Source organism: Ambystoma mexicanum, chromosome 1p, assembly GCF_040938575.1.
Source record: "Ambystoma mexicanum isolate Mex_15411 chromosome 1p, UKY_AmexF1_1, whole genome shotgun sequence".
Lineage (NCBI taxonomy): Eukaryota > Metazoa > Chordata > Amphibia > Caudata > Ambystomatidae > Ambystoma > Ambystoma mexicanum.
Genome location: NC_090921.1, coordinates 193966862 through 193984261, shown reverse-complemented (window position 1 = coordinate 193984261; position 17400 = coordinate 193966862). Strand labels below are relative to the sequence as shown.

At 42.0% G+C, this 17400-nt stretch overlaps 1 protein-coding gene across 1 annotated transcript in view; it reads left to right on the top strand.

Moving 5' to 3' along the window:
* The first annotated feature begins 894 nt into the window (after positions 1 to 894).
* The window catches only part of LOC138464096 (extracellular calcium-sensing receptor-like), a 114801-nt gene continuing 98295 nt past the window's right edge, over positions 895 to 17400 (top strand). The window contains exon 1 of the mRNA XM_069607215.1: positions 895 to 962. Coding sequence (XP_069463316.1) covers positions 895 to 962 — 68 coding nt within the window. The remainder of the gene's footprint in view (positions 963 to 17400) is intronic.

Below are 17400 nucleotides of genomic sequence, written 5' to 3'. Positions count from 1 at the left end.
CAAATGATTATATTTATGCATGTGCTTTGATTTATTATTTGTTAAATGTCTCTTCATTTATAATATTCAAGTTATTCGGGTGCATGTGCATTATCTGTATGTTATACATTTATGGTGTCTTACTACACAACCTCCATTTGTAAAAGCCTTTATAATTTGAAGTCTGTATACTTAACAGTTCTAGTCAAGAGTCCTGAAGAAGAGCATTGGCTGGAAACATGTGTAGGCCCAGAGATCACACAACAGTGAAATAGAACTTAAATATGAATAAATCAAAGTACTATAAAACAACAGATTTGAAAAGAAATTGTGTGTGTATATTAATCATTGCAGGACTAAGCTTGTTCCCAGTAAATTAGTAGGACAGGCACAATACCAACCAAGAGAAACATTTTCCTGAATATACTACAATGACTTATAATTTGCTGGCACAATTCTAAAATACCATTTATGGTTCATTTGTGTAACATGACTGCACAAAAGAACCTGTTTGCTTAGAACATTTGTTTTGAAAAATGTGTTTTAAGATTAAGATTATAGGGATGAAAAGCCATGCACAATGCACCTTACATAGTTAATGTTTATTACATTTATATTGTTTGAACTTGACAACCCCATACATACATGCATTCATAGATACATACATAGATACATACATGCATACATTCACACATTATGTCTTTCTTTTCATTGCTGATATTATGTTGCATAGATACTAGTAACTACAGGTAGAAGGGAAGGCATGTACGGTAAACTGCGGCATTGCATCACTAGGCCCAAATTACGAGAAGAGAGAAGAGAGAAATCTGCAGCCATGCCCGAGCTCCCATGAGGACAGCCTACACCCCCAACCACCACAACACCTATTCATTGTTCTAAAACAGTGTTGCAAAGATGTTTGAGAGGAATGTGCCCTACAAGGCCGCAATCACAGACCGGCACCTGGTGAAAAGACCAGAGAGGTAAATAGAATTCTGGTAGCATGGAACATCAAAAATAGATGCATTTTTGTGATGGTATACAAGGCGTATCTAGAGGATTTAGACATGCTATAAGTATGAGTTGGGACAGAGAGGTGTGAGTAAAAAATGACCCCAAGAATTCTTGTAGATGAAAAAGAAAGATAAGTAGGTGGAAAAAAGTCTGGAGTGGGGGAACGATAACAGGAAGATGAGAATGGGGGAAATACAGAACCTGGGATGTTGTAGGGTTAGGATGAAGTTAGTGGGACAGCATCCATTTTGGAGAGAAGAGAGTCAGGCAGAAAGAGTGGAATGGAGGTAGTCTGACCAAGAAGAGAAAGAAAAGACAATCCTTGTGTCTTTATAGAAATGACATGACAGCCCAAAGGAAGCAATATTTTTGGATAGCAGAGAAGTGTAAAGAGGGAAGAGTAAAGGACCTAATAAGGAGCCATAAGGAAGTCCAAAAAATAAAGGAAGTGCAGCTGAGGATTGCATAGCTCTCAACTCACGCTTTTGGCGGGTGTCACCCGCCAAAAACAAAATCGGGTGATTTCACCCACCTTTGCAACACAAATGGTTGAGAGCTATAGGATTGTACCGCTCAGGATATTGTGTATCAGCGATTTGAAAGAAGAGATCCTGAAATCCCGAGAGTAGAAAGAGTAGAGAGAACAATCGGATAATCTACTCGCAATGAGTAGCTTGCCTAAAGCTTCCTAGTTGCTCACTCAACACAGAGAGTAAAAGCAACATTATGTAATGCAGGGAGGTACTGTGGCCAATCACAGCACCGCCCATGTCTGTAACAAACACAAGAAGTACTGTGATTGGCCAAAGCAGGTTACACCCAGAAAACACATCCCTCCTTGATTATAGTGTGCTCATGCCATTAGAGCTTGAGAGTCCTGGAGGAGATGTTTGTTTTTTTGTTTGTTTGTTTGTTTGTTTATTATTTATATTGCCCATCATACCCCCGGGTAACAGGGCGCAGCAGTTACAGGTATATGTGAAGCTTAGTTACACAACAAAGTATACAGTTTACATACATGTAAATAATTACAATAATTACATGGTGTATATGTAGGGGTATGTATATACAGGCACAGGCATAGAATACAGAAAATTAAAAGAAAGGATATCTGTGCAAGGAGGCTAGCATAGTAGTTCAGGTATCATATCATACGGTGGATACCAGATGGTGTGCGATCAGCTCTAACTGTATCCTAATCAAGGGTTATTGATGCTGGTTATTAGATTTCAGCCATATGATGATGTTGGATCTAAACATGTGGTAAGACTGGTCTATTCTTAGACTAGGAGGCAACGAGCTCCATAGTTTGGCCGCTTTCACCAGGAAGCTATTACCACCAATTGTGGCACGTTTCAAACGTGGCATGGAGAGACGGTCTCTGTTAGCTAGTCTTGCCGGTCTCAAGGAAGTTTGTTTGTGGAATCGCTCCCTTAAGTAAATGGGTGCAGCATTGTTGAGTGAATTGTGGGTAAACAACAAGGTTTTTAGGAGTACCTTGTCGTGGGTTGGGAGCCAATTGTTCTGTCTACAGATCTCTGAAATGTGATCTCTTCTAGAGATGCCTAGAGCCGCTCTAAGGGCATTATTTTGTAAGGTTTGAATTATTTTAATGGTGTCTTTAGTCAATCCTAGGCAGAGGGCATTACAGTAGTCCAGGCGCGACAGGATGAGGGCTCCGAACAGGGTGATGCAACTACTATCAGAGAGGAATGGCTTGCCGGTGCATATCAATTTGCATGTGTAGGCCATGGAGGAAGCTAGTGAGTTGACCTGTTTGGTGAATGAGAGGTTAGAGTCAAGATAAAAACCAAGTGTTTTTACCTCATGTTCTACTTTGATAATATTGCCATCGATTGTGAATGAGGCATAGTTGGGACCTAGTTTTTGTTTGGTTAGACGGGAAGACCTGGATGATAAACTCAGTTTCATCATCATTCAGGCACAGACCGTGTATGGCCATCCATGCCTGGGTGATGATATACACTCTATTTACCAAGGCCAAATCCTTTTCATAATCCCCTGAAAGCGGGAGGAGGATCTGAGTATCATCTGCATAGTTAGTGTAGGTGATACCAAGATGATCCAGATCATCGAAGAGGGGCTTAGTGAAAATATTGTAGAGTGTAGGCGAGACAATGATCCCTGGGGCACACTACAAGTGATAGGTATGGGGTCTGCAGCTGCTAGCGGCGTGAAAACCCTCATTGTTCTGCCGTTTAAGAAGGATCTGATCCAGGTAACCGTGTCATCAGAGAAATGTGCTGCTGTGTTTAGGTGGCTGCATAGAATAGTATGATCAACCAAATCGAAAGCAGCTGGCAGATCTAGGAGGAGGAGGAGTGCTGATTTGCCAGAATCTTTCAGCTCATCGATTTGGGTTTTAAGATGGCTAAGGGCAGGTTCCGTACCGTGTTGGGGACGTAAACCTGATTGTCTGGCTCCTAGCAAGTGGTGAAGTTCTAAGTGCTTTTGTATTTGCGTGTACGCTACCTTGTTATCAAGGATTTTTAAAAGGAAAGGCACAGTAGTGATAGGTCTGTAGTTGGTGGGTGTGGATGGGTAAAGAGTGTTTTTTTTTAAGAGTGGTAGTACCCATGATTGTTTCAAGTTAGATGGGATGATGCCAGTAGAGAAAGACGCATTAATGAGTTTGGTGATGAAAGGGGATAGGTTTCGGGCAGCATCCTTGATAAGCTGCGCAGGGCATAGGTCGCCCTTGCAGTTCGAGGGTTTGAGGGACAGAATAATTCTTTCCACTTCGGGAATGGAAACTTTGGTAAAGTTGAATCGGGTCGAATCGTTGGTGTTGGTATTATCAATTATTTTGGATGCAGGAAGGTAATTTAGGACAGCTCTTTTGCAAGAGATTTTGGTTTGTAAAGTGGCAATTTTATTGGCTAGGGCGTGTTGGATATCCTCACACCATTTTGTGTCTTTCGTACATGTGTCAGGTACTGCAATCGGGGTCTCTATTTCTTTGAGAATGGAGAAAAGTTCCTTTATGTCTGATTTAGCATGGGAAATGCGGGTGTCAAAGGATAATCGTTTCGCTAGGCAAATTTCTTTTTATAGAGGGAGGACAATTTGGTGAGTTTGATCTTGTTTGCATCAGATGGATGTTTTTTCCATGTGGCCTCACAGTTTCTTTTTTGTTGTCTTAGATTTCTTCGGTGGAGTGTAAACCATTTATTCAGGTGAGTTTTCTGCTTGCTTGGTCTCAGTTTGGCAGGGGCAATCTGGTCCAAGGAAGTGGTCATGATTCTGTTATATTCTACAATCAATCTTTCATACATGTGTTAAGTGTGCTCAGACTGGATCTGTTTTATATTCGCTCAAAGGGGGGGTTCTGTATGGCACTGATAATCAAAATTCAGGTCTGTGTGGCACTCATAATCAAAGCATACTTACGGCGCAGCACAGGAGGCGCTCTGGGACCCAAGCTGAAACCTAGCCTTCCTTCTTCTATGCCTCCCTAGAATCAGGAACAAGCTCTGTGAAAATCTTCTCGTTCCACAACCCACTCCTGGCTTCTCACCCGGTTACAAGAGGGGCGCGGCAGTTTGGTCAGCACTCGGCTGAGCCACAGCTGCTTCCCCTCTGTAAGTATAATTATTCATAAACATAGAAGTATGTGCAACTAAATTGTAAACGTGCATCAACTAAAGGAAAATCCACTTGGAAGTTACTATTTAGCTGAGCATATATTGGTGCTTTTACGTGTGTGTGGTCACTCCCACTGTGTACAAGGGAAGAAGGTGGCAGGAGGCACCTTGATTTGCCCAGGATCAGACAGTGTTGACAGGAAAGGTAGGTCAAAATGAACGAACGTTTGTATCTTCGAGCAGTCTCAAGATTTATGGGAGAATCAAGTATGCAAAAACCCGGACATATGGACTGAGGGGGGCATTCCACATTGCACAAGCATTAAGCCCACTGAGCTACCTTGTCACAATCCCCTCCAAAGATAACACACAACCAAGCGCGCGGGTGCAAAACTTTTGGTATCAAGGCTCCAGTGGGCCTTTATACCTTCACACACCCACAATGAACCCTATATGTGGACACGTGAATCTCGTGGCGTATTACACATCCACTTGCATGCACGTGACATGCCTGAAGACAAAGTCCAACACTATGCACCCAGGCCCCTGTTTAAAGGGAACTGAACACAAATCCCAGATTGCAGGCACGCTTCTCAGGCCTGTGCCTCCACCAGATTGTTTCACATGGTAAAGGCTTAGGAGGAGGGGACACATGAAAAACGGGCAATGCAGACATGAGCCTCAGCTGTGTGCAGTTGCTCAGAAAGCTTGCAGTTACTATAGATGCGGAAGGTCGGAATTAATTTCCAGTCACAGGAATCAGGCAATGATATATTGTGAGAAACAATTCAGCATTGTTAGTGAGTGAATACATGGAGAAACAAAAATGTGTATAGCTGATTTTTAATAATCGCTGCTCTCCTCCAAAACATGTGTAAGATCTTCCTGTTGGGGAGGCCATGATATGATATGGCATTCATAACACGCCTATACACAAGTGTTTCGGGCACGACGAGGCAAAGGGGGGACAGAGGGAACACAGAGACAGCGATCCTACTAGGCCAGGTGACATTGAGATTGCGCAAGTGCAGGGGAGGAGAGACAGGTAAAAGTGCGGGGGGGAGCAGTGCAGTGCATAGGATAACAGTAAAATAAATAAAGACAATAAATAAAAGTGCAGCCAGCTGGTGGCAAGTGCAAGGGTAAGTGCAGATATCAGGTGTCAAGTGCTAGTAGGGCCTGTAGGGATACAGAAACAGTCCCAGGGTGCAAGGGTGGCAGTGCATGTGTGCAGCTGGCGTGGGGGGTGGTGGGGAATTGGGCCTGAGATCAGAGGGTAGCCAGGTAACCAGTGCAATTTCAGATTCAGCCAGGACTCAGCAGGGGAGAGGGGGAGAGGGGGAGAGAAAGCAGAAGCAAAGAGGAAAGTCTTGTGGTGCTTCGGGAACCAGAGATGGTTCTCCCCAAGTTTCAGAGAGGCAGGGAGCCTGTTCCAGAGGGTGGCCCCAGCAGAAGAAAGCAATCTACCACCACGGGGAACATTAACGCTGGCAAGGTCTTAAGGATGTTTCTTACTTTGCTACCTTCAGCCTCTTGTCCCTCTCCGCAGAGGCCCCATGGCCAGAGAGGGCATCTAGGCATGTAGTGGCAGGAGAGGCTGGGTAGGGGTGTGATGAGGGTTAATCGGCAGCGAGAGAGCTGTAATGAAAGGGGCAACAGTCACAGGCATTAGAAGCTAATAACGAGAGGATACTGTCCATACTAGGTGCAAACGATGGGTGTTTGGGACGGGGATGGACCCTGTGAAAACAGGACTAAACGTAGCTGCATAGTACTGTGCACAGGAATAGAAGTACTTTGTTGCCTTGATGTAGCAGAGGGGTGGGCATTTACAATGTGTTATAAGAGTTGCTTAGGTTAACACCCATTATACGTGGTGTATGGACTCACATTCGCCAGAGCGTCACAATCCTCTCCACAGACTCACCGCATGGTCCTTAATGGAATTGTATTTTACATAAATGGGGCCTCATCAGGGGTTGGGCAGAGCGGTTAAAATGCATCGGTAAAGCTATTACCGCCGTATTACCATTCAATTGAATCCTGAGTTTGGGGGAAACTCAGAGCATTCACCTCCAGCTCTGGGCAATTGCGCTGAAAATGCCTTATTGGGACTCAAGAAAAATGGGGACTTACACTGTCACCGCAAATTTTGATCCAGCGTTAGTAGCGCCAGACCAAGTTGCCGGAACGCTATTGGCATTGGGCGATATTCCGCCGGAATGCCGCCCAACTTCTGATAGAGCTCTGGGAACATTTATTAAAAAATGGCTTGCTGCGTGTTTGTTGGCGCTTTTTTAAATATTCTGTTCTTAATGATGCAATATGTTGCCTATTCAGAATCTTGGTAGATAGTGATTTCTGCAAGATAAGGTCATGGTATGTTAACTACCTTCCAGAACACACTCACAATGAGACCCTTTACACTTCATCATGGGTACAGTGTTCTCATCATGTAGGTACCATGCACATTTGCATAATCATTCATTCATTAATTTTTATCATTTATATAGTGCCTTTCACCAGAATTATGATCCCAAAGCGCTGTTTGGTTGAACGCCCTCGGAGGGACCAGAATCCAAATTTGGGAGTAATTGGGAGTTTGGGGGGGGGTGCTATTATGCCTCTGTGCATTTCGTCCATTAAGGTTATGCGAGGGTGGCCAAGACCCTGCTAGTCACCCATGTCTGAAAGGCGTGTGGATGTGCGCAGCAGAGGTAAACTATGAACTAAACAGAGTGGATTGTGTTTAAGGAGATAGAGAATTATGTGGGAAGCTACAATTCACAATTGCTTCATTCTGATGACAGAGGTGTTGTGCAATAGTGTTTGTGTTATATGTGAGTGCAGGGTGTGTGAAATGAGCCTGTGCCTTCTGCTAAATTGCGAAGGTGTGGGGTGTGTCGGGAGAAAATGGTTTAGCTGTACAAACAGCAATGTTTACATCCAGGGTTCTGTCTATGTACAGTGCTACGTATCACCTAGATTCAAAAGGGAGAGCAAGGCCTAAAATGTGTAGCAAGACATAATATGAATACAATTAGGAAAACGCTTAGATTTAAAAAGGGAGCAGGGCGTAAAATGCATAGACAGAAATTGAGTGATTGATTTTAGAAACACTTTATACAATCTGTTGCTACATTACACAAGTAGGCTAAATGAAGAATATGGCTAACTTACACACAGGTAAAAGCAAAATATGACTACCTTACACAATTAGGCTAAATATAGAACATGGCTACCTTAAACAACTAGGCTAAATGCAGGGTAAGGCTACTGTATACATTTGGGCCAAGTGCAGAATATAACTACCTTAGACACTTAGGCCAAATGAAGTATATGGCCACCTAACACAATCAGGCCTAATGCAGAATACAGCCACCTGACACAATCAGTCCAAATGCAGATCATGGCTACCTTACACAATTAGGCTAAATGCAGAATAAGGCGGCCTTACACAACTAAGCTAAATACAGGGTAAGGCTACTCTGTACAATTGTACAGAAGATGGCTACCTTGCACAACCAGGCTTAGGGCAGAATATGGCTACCTTACACACCTAGGCCAAATGCAGAGTAAAGCTACCTTACACAATCAGGCCAAATGCAGATAATGGCTACCTTACACACTCAGGCCGAATGCAGATAATGGCTACCTTACAAATCAGGCCAAATGCAGATAATGGCTACCTTACACAATTAGGCTAGATGTAGAACATGGCTACCTTACATATGTGAATATATTAACACTGCTTTTGAGCACCTGGGCAGGACATTTTATTGTATCTTTAGAGGTCCAGTTATCTGTACATTTTAACTAGTTGAGGTTTATATTTTATCTTGAAAGTGTAGAATATATTGAAGTTTTGGTTTGGGTGAGTTTACAGATGTCAATGCGCCATCAAATAAAGAGATGAAGACGTTTTTGAGTGTTTTGTTCCTTTTAATTAAAGTTGTAGCTTTTGCGGATGACAAATTTTCCGGCAGAATTTATATTTGCCTTTTTCAAATCCAGGCTAGATGAACATTTCACAAAAAAGAAAACAATAAAAACAATAAAAGCAAATAAATGGAAAAATAACCCATAATTTTGGTAAATTAAATAATTATAAAAAAGAAGAAAACAAAAACAAAAATATGTCATATCAGCACTTGGTACAAGTAGAATGCTCCAAACATTAAGAAAGGAAAAATTCAGAAAAAGACGGGATGGGGAATGGAGGCTGTGGTCAAGACAGTTTTGCAAAACGATAGCTAGGAGATATATGGTAAAAGGTAAACAAAGCAGCTTAGCTTCACCAATAATTAGAAGAAAATAACATGGGTTCTTAGCCTGATTCTGTTTCAAAATAATATCAGCATGATGCAAAGGAGAGCGGTAAGTCATGGGGTCAATCCCACCTGTGTTGAGTTTGTGGAAAAACTCATTAAGTTTGGAAATATTGGCATTTCAAGAATAAGTAGACATCTTTGCAACTATTGAGTCTGTGGAGTGTGGTTTTAAGATACTGAGTTGGCATGACTGCATGACAGTTGTGTCATACGAAAATCAGTATGCAGCATTTAGAGCAAGCTGATAAATTAGTATTGGATTGGTGTCTTGGCAGAAATTAATGAAACCAAGGAGAGTAGTGCCGCACGTACATGTAAATATGAATGCATTAGTGACCTAAACAGATGTTTTATGTTACATTTTTAAGAAAAACAACGAGGTTTGTCACAGTATGGTTTTGAACCTACATTACGGTTTCTTTCTGTCGGCTTATATTTACATTAAGTAAGGCAACATGGGTTTCCAAATTACGAGCACAAGCGGCAGTGCGCAGAATAAGAGTACAATAACACGTGTGCGGTGTTCAGCAGCACGTGTGACCAAGTCCTAAGGAAAAAATTTGAGAAATCCCCCCAGTGTGGGTGGGTACATAGAGATGTCCTACCTCATTCAGAAAGGTCCTCTGTGTGCCGGGTGGTACGCTTCTGATGCACTGGCTCGAGTGTATTAATGTAAAAGTCCTTCCTTAGTGTTTAGTAGTGGCGGCCATATTTAGGGAATAAACGACGTGCTGACACTGCAATTCAATGGGGACATGGTCATTCCAGTATGTACGATGTGCATTCAAGGCAAAGAAAAATATTCGTTGGTCTTACCCAAAAATAAAATGGTTAGTCAAATCCCTGCTATTGAAATGGGGATGATATTTAACTAAAAATCTACATTTTGCCTGCTCCTACCTGCAAGGCAAAAAACCTCGGGGTCATCTTTGACTCCACACTGTCCTTCTCTCCTCACATATCTGACATCTCTAAGAAGTCACACTACCAGCTACACCTCCTCAGAGGTATCCTTCCTTTCCTCTCCTTCCCCCAGAAGCTCGCTGTCTCTAGAGCCCTGGTTCTCTCGAAGCTGGACTACTGTAACAGCCTCTATCTAAATCTGCCTGCTTCTACTCTCCGCCCTTTGCAACTCATCCAGAACAGGACTGCGAGACTTGTCCTTGGCCTCAAGCCCAGGGACCATATCTCTCCAGGACTGAAATCGCTACACTGGCTCCCAGTGGTCTCGAGGATTAAGTTCAAAACCCTCTGCATTGTCCACAAGGCCTTTTGGGGCCTTGGGTCAAAATATCTTCAACTCTCTCTTCCTAAATATTTTCCTTCTCGAGCACTTCGCTCATCCGCCTCCAACTCCCTCAGGGTCAGCCGCTTCTCTAAGCAACGAGTTGGGGGTAGATCTCTATCCGCAGCAGGGGTATCCCTCTGGAACAGCCTCCCTGCCTCCTTGAAACTTGAGGAGAACCACCTCCGGTTCCGGAAGCACCTCAAAACCTTCCTCTTTGCCTCCGCTTTCTCTCCCCCTCTCACCTGCTAAAATTACTGAAACTGCACTGAATCTGCAAGTGGGCCACTCACCGAAATTCGGTCCTTGGCCCAGCCACTCTCCCCTGCACTGCGGGACTGTCTCTGCATCCCTACAGCCCCCCTTCCCAGCACTTGTATGCACTTACCTTGCACTTGCCACCAGCTGGCCCTTATTTATTATTTATTTTGTTATACTACGAACCCTGTATTGCACTTCCCCTCTCCCTCTCCCCCTTGCACTTTCCCCTCCCCTTTTCCCTTGCACTTGCGCAATCTGAATGACACCTGGCCTAGTAAGATCGTTGTCTGTCTCCCTTTGTCCCCCCCCTGCCTCGTCGCGCCTTGAAACACTTGTGTATGGGCGCGTTATAAATCCGATATCATATCATATCATATCATTAGTACACCGTATTAGGTGTGGCTTGCTGACCTATTCTAGGTATAGGATGGTACCACTATTGCGGGGTATTATGGTTATTGTAGTTAGGAAGAATGCCTAAATAAGGGGAGGTAATGAGAGAGTTGACCAGAGGTGTAGATTTTCTGGGCACATATGGAAGTGCACACTATATCCATGGTCCTGAAATAATACATGGCTAAAAAGCCCGCTATTTAAATGGAAAAAGAAAAATAATAAGTATTCCTGTTTACGTTTAACATGGATTCAAGAGAGAACAAATAGTATATAACAAAGAATACATCAAAGGAAATGTGCCATTTCATTATCCGAATTCAAACCAAAATCTACTGGTCGGTGATGCCAAATGAGTCTTGCTTCAGTTTGTCTGAGAAATAATTCTTGGTTTCCCCCTCTCATGTTTCTCTGGATTTTCTGTAGGCCAATGAATGTGATGCCCTTTTTGTTGTCCATTTGGTGAGTCGTTTGCCAATGTTGTGAGAGGGGCAAGTTGCTGTCTTGACTGCTCATTGCTGAACGGTGTTTCCTTATGCGGGTTCTTAATTCACGGATGGTACTTCCAATGTAAATGAGTTTGCATGTGCATTGAATTGCATAAACCACATATTTTGAATGACAATTTATTTGTTGTTTGATTGAAGTTTTAATCCCATTACTGTCTGTGAATATGGTACTTGCTGGAAAAGCATGTGCACACATGCTACAAAAGCCACATTTTCTGAAGCCGGATGCTGGTTGGTTTAGCCAGTTAGTCTTGATGTTTTCGTCATGGTCAGGTAGTATTAATGGACTGATACTCATTTTTAAAGTTTTAGCTTTTTCGAAGACTAGAGTTGGTGTGTCCTTGATGTTCTTGGCGATCTGAGGGTCTAATTTAAGAAGGTACCAATTCTTAAGTACTTTCCCAATTGCTTTGGTGTTTTCACAGTAGATGGTGATAAATTGTACCAAGTCTTGCTGTTTTTGAGGTTTAGTTTTAGGAGTCAGTGTTGCTGTTATAGTCATTAGTTAATGACTAGAACAGCAAGACGTGGTACAATTTATCACCACCTACTGTGAAAACACCAAAGCAATTAGGAAAGTACTTAAGAAGAATTGGTACCTTCTTAAATTAGTATCGAGCTGTGCAGAGGAGGGGTGGGCTCGAGACAGAAAAAGACACGTTTCTGTACCTGAAATAGATGGAAAGGAGTCTAGTACTTGAGTGGAGAGAGTCCTCCCATGAGCAGGAGGGAGGAAAAGAAGGAAGGAACACAGTACAAAAAAAGGGTCTATTTTTTTAAAGTGAAGTATGATGCAAAGTCAAAAGCTGTCAGCACCGAAGAAGTGGAATGATCAGGAGAAGGAGACAGCGCCTAAGAATTTGAGAAGGTTGTTTAGGATGAGGAGAGAGAGAGGTAATCAATGAGGTGCAATAGCGCTCTTTTAGCAAGAAAGATAGTGTTATTATCCAATGAATCTAAGCAGAAATGGTGTTGAGATCTGTAAAGAGATGAGTTATTTTCCAATGCGCTCATTAGATCTTGTTCTATAACTAGTGGAAAGAACACATGTTTGTGAAGGATACAGGTAATCCAGAGTGGACTGGTTGTCTGACATCAGAGCAGATGTAGCATCGTCAATATTCCAGGAATCATTAGGAGCGAAGGAGTCATTAAGATTGAGGGACTGGAGCGAAGAAGTAAGTGATGTTGTAAAGTTGGAAAGATCCAAGTCGCTCAGGTTGCAACATGAGAAAGTCATTTAAGAGTGATTATAGATGGGGGGACTATGCATAGGAGGAGAGATAATGGCAGTGGATTCACGTTTTTCATGAGTTTCAGGATCATAATGAACTCCCAGTTTCAGAACCTTGCTATAACTATAATCCTTCTTAGCAAAAGCAAAGTACATCCAAGTTTGAGAATTTCATATTCCCTTTTTTGACTATTCCTGTATAATTAGAGGTTGCCCTCCCATTACAAGTCCTTTTCCAGAGTCCCTAGGATACTCCTAGTGTGACAATCATAGTATATTCTGAGTGTACCCAGTTCCAGTACATTCTCAGTGTCACCACTTCATATACTTTGCGTGGTGTCTCAAAATTCTTAAAAAACTAGGCTTAGTACCCATTTTCCCCACACTCCCAGCCAGGAAACTTCAAAATATACAATGCTATGCCATTGGATAGCTGGGACATAATTCCACATCTGAAATATCAATGTTGTGATTGTCTTCCCACATGGCCTGGCATGTTGCTCTGTTCACACCTTTCGTTGGAACTACCTGAGAGCTTCTTACATAATTTATTATACCTTTCCTTATGTCTTCATTCTCTAATTTCTTGACAGATCTAAGGAAATGTACACTACATTTAGCTATATCAATCACTACCCTGGTCTAAGGGAGGGTCGTCACCTCATTTATTTGTCCATCCTTAATTAATCATTGTTGCACCTGATCCTAAACAGGTCCCTCAGGATAGGTGGGGGCGGGAGGGGGAAATGGGACTACGGGGGTCTTTGCCTTTACATATATTTTCGCGGCCAAATGGCTTAAAAGAGAAAAGGAATTCGATGAATTTGGATTCGACCAAATCTCCTCAATGAAATTGCATAGAGCCGGGCCCTCACGTGCTTGGCGTGCCCTTTAGTAATGTTGCTGTTTGGTGTCAAGTCACACAGAATAGTGATATATTCTCTTGCAGATTCTCACTGTTTGTGTTCTTGTGGGCAATATCTACACCTTTTGAGAATTATGTTAATCTTGGACATGCCAGTCATTTCCTCTCCATCCGTCTCCCATGTTTCACATAGTCTCTTGAATACTCTCTGCCATGCATTCCACAGGCAGTGAACAAACAGAGCCTTCTTTCTCACATTCAGTGGCAAATATTATTGAAGGAATATTCATTCCAACCTTGCCCTTTTACTTGAAGCACAACAAGGAAGGGCATACATGTCTCTGACCCTATAACATTCAATGTTTCAAACTAGAGTGAGTTCTTTATGTCTCCACAACTCTATTTATCTTTGTAGGTTTCTCTTACAATTCTAATACACAAGCAATAGCATCTACCATCAGGACCAGTGTCTGTTCAACACAATGGGCCTCATTACGTGTTTGGATGTAGCCATGCCATTTTTAGCGGCATGGCTACCCCCAAACTCGGGTCTGGGTCCCGAAAAATGCACTTGAGGAAGAAAACACCTTTACACCACTAACAGAACAGCAGAGCAGGTGCGAATCCTGACATTACCTGCAGCTGCGTTTAAACCTAAGCAAGACTGTGCTAGTGGCAGAGCTTGTCAAAACCTAAACAACATTACCTTCCAAAGCCACCTCCAAGGGTCTCGAAATGCAAGCTACAGCACCTCACCCACATGTAACAGTTATGCATTCATACAGTCCAACATTTGAAAATAGTCACGAGGGTGGTTTTTAAGCAGGAAGACATAGGTTTGGATTTTGCCCTATGGATTTGCATTGGATGAAATTACTTTTTAGGCGGGAGACAGTAATAACATTTTGTGAAATGTCAACACTCTCGGACAAAAACACTGGTAGTCTCACACAACAATCAGTAGAGTTGGTTGGTTTCCATGAAATCCCAAGGGGTCTCTTGTACCTGCAAGGCCCGCACTGTGAAGGATTGTCGTCTGGCAATGGTAGGTGAAACGCTAGATTTTTTTTCATTATCATTAAGAATACAATGATGTGGGTGCTAACCAAACCACCTCTTTCATCAAACTCCATATCAAAAGCGCAGTGTACACCTGTGCCCTTTTGCATCAGTATCTTGATCTGTAGCACCTGCTCTCCAGTGGCAAAGAGCACGTTGAAAGGTTACACGTGATCTGTTTGACAGCTGCTGTGCCGGCAAAGTTGCTGCAGTCCAGAGGCTACCTTTAAATCTGCAACTCTGTTCCAAAACCACCAAATTTTGATACGCTATAAAGCTGGTATCAGGATAATGTAAAATATAAGCAATACCTAGGTATTGGTATGGTGGCTGATGGTTCACATAATTATTAAAAGCTGCTTATGATTTGTAACATACCTGTGTCACACCTGTGAGCTCAGACCAGCTTTGAGAGGAAATTACATTTAAGGCACTTACCTTCATGCATTCACTTGAATTATAACAAAGGACAGGAGACCTTCCTCTATTGAAATCCTGAGAGGTTGGGTAGCCCCTCCCCAATCCCTGCCAGGCCTGTGATCTCCCAGATGGAGATGGCCTATCATCATGGCATCAAAGGGTCAATTTCGTAACAAAGGCCTACCTCACAATGGGGGTATGCACACCAAAGAGCCTTTGATGTTCAGCGCCAGATAAGGGGGAGGTTTTAGACAGGTAAGAAGAGCAAAATCGAAGGTAGGAAGGATACCAACATCTTAGTTTTCTGTGGGCTTATCTTTCATTCCTGCTTCCCACACTTCTTGCACAGCAAAGCACGTTGGGTTTCATGCAATAAGTTATCTTAAAAGTGATTGGGCCCTTTAAAGAGGGATTGCTTTTAACCAATCCCGAGGCGCTTGCTGCATTATAAGGAAGATGACCGCCCCCCCTTCCTTCGACTCTTTTGGGAGATCAGACCTTTCCAAGGTCCTCCACCAATGAAATGAGGAAGAAGTGTGCCAAGGCAGAGGCAAGCTCTACTTCCTAACCATGACCACGCCACATTCAGAGAGAACTGCTGCTTAGGAACACCTGCATCTCAACTAACTACAATGGTACCCAGGACCTCAATGGAGGTGAAGGACTCCTGAAAGTGTAAGCCAGCCTCCTGCGTTGGGAGAATGAGAACAAGGACTCATCTTACCCCAGAGCCCCTGGATTGAGACTTGTAGTTATAGATGAAGCAAAGCAGATGCTCCCTTGCATTCTTCCATATTGAACGATCATTAATCAGTTTCAAACTGTTTTTATTACCCTTTTTTATCTACTGTATTAAAGTTTATGGTTTCTATCATATACTCTTCTACACAATTTGTTGCCATTTTGTTGATATAACTACACTATTACACATGATTATTGAGAATACATTCATTCCTGTTAATTGAATGACTATGTTACTTGTTAATACTGTTATAGACCACCAAAAAGATTTACAGTTACCATCACTTGGTAGGCAGAATTTCTGCCTGATTAGAAGTGGCGGTAGCAGTGAAAAACCCCATTTACTTTTGGTCCATTGGACCCAATGGGGCTTTTTTTGCGGAATTGCCACAGCAGGAATTCCCCCAATTCTACAGATTTTTGGGCTTTGAGTGGCCAGATTTACCTCCAGGGTTTTGCTGAAGGTAATTCTTCCACTCAAAGCCAAAACCCATAATTTGGCGTAGTGCTAAAATTGGAGTAACTTAGTTACCTCCAATTTTACCACTTACCGCCATACAGTAATGGGGCCCTACAGCTTCTATTATTGACTTGTCAACTTTGTTCAGAACATTGACATTCTCGCCATGTTTGAAAGTCTTTTGCGTAAGTGTCTTTATATTTGTGATGATGCTGGTGATTATACCTTTGCAACAACATAGGTCAATTTTTTTCTCTTGTCTGAATGACTTTCTCACTTGTCAATACTGTAACCGAGGGTAACCAAGGGTTCCTCTAATGCTTTTCTGACAATGAGAAGCATCTAGTTTGATCAATATGGAGCCTATTTTTCACCTTGTAAGCCATCTATTAATGGACTGGTTGTTGTTTCGTCAGAGAGGAAGCAGTAAAGACTTATAAGGGCAATCTGGCTTTTGCCGCACTTTGATTAACATTTTCATAAGCGTTTCTGGGAAGATTGCAGTTATTCCTGTGTTAGGTAAGGATTGCTTGGCTTTTTATTAAATGTTTTCCTTCTCAACATTGAATGAGTTGGTAAGGCTTTTGAAAGAAGTAAACTTATAAGAACATTAGGTTATTTGTTCTTGTTTTTCTAGTGTTACTTTATTTTAATTAGCAAAGTCCTTTCCTAACACACTTCTACACAGGAAGGTGTTGATTTATATTGAATTGTTTGAACCTTTTTTACATTTGATATTTAATATTGTTTTTTTAAAATATCAGATATGTATACATATATTTTGATTCTGACATGGGATTTCTGGATCCCTTTAAGGTGTAATCCTGAATATGTTGCTGGATGCATCTGGCAAGAAATTGTTGTGTACCTCTCACATGAATTCTCTGAGTAAGGTTTATCAAAAATGTATATATTTACACCCTGGAGTATATTTTTCCAAATGTTTATATCATTTTTTCTTTTTTCTTATTTTAGAATGGTTTTTATGTTAGGGCCTTATTCTCTTGAAGAAGGGCACAGTATTGACCAAAACGCTTTGAGAGAACATTGAAACACATTACCTTCTCTTTAATAAGGATTGCTAACATTTTGAATACTTTAATGGACACTGTTAACTCTGGTAAAATATGAACATTGAGACTAGTATGGCCTACTTTATTTCTCTTCAAGTACTTGGTTTAGTTATATATTTTGCTTAATTGAAAGTATATTCATTGTTATATGTACACATTAAAAGATTACAT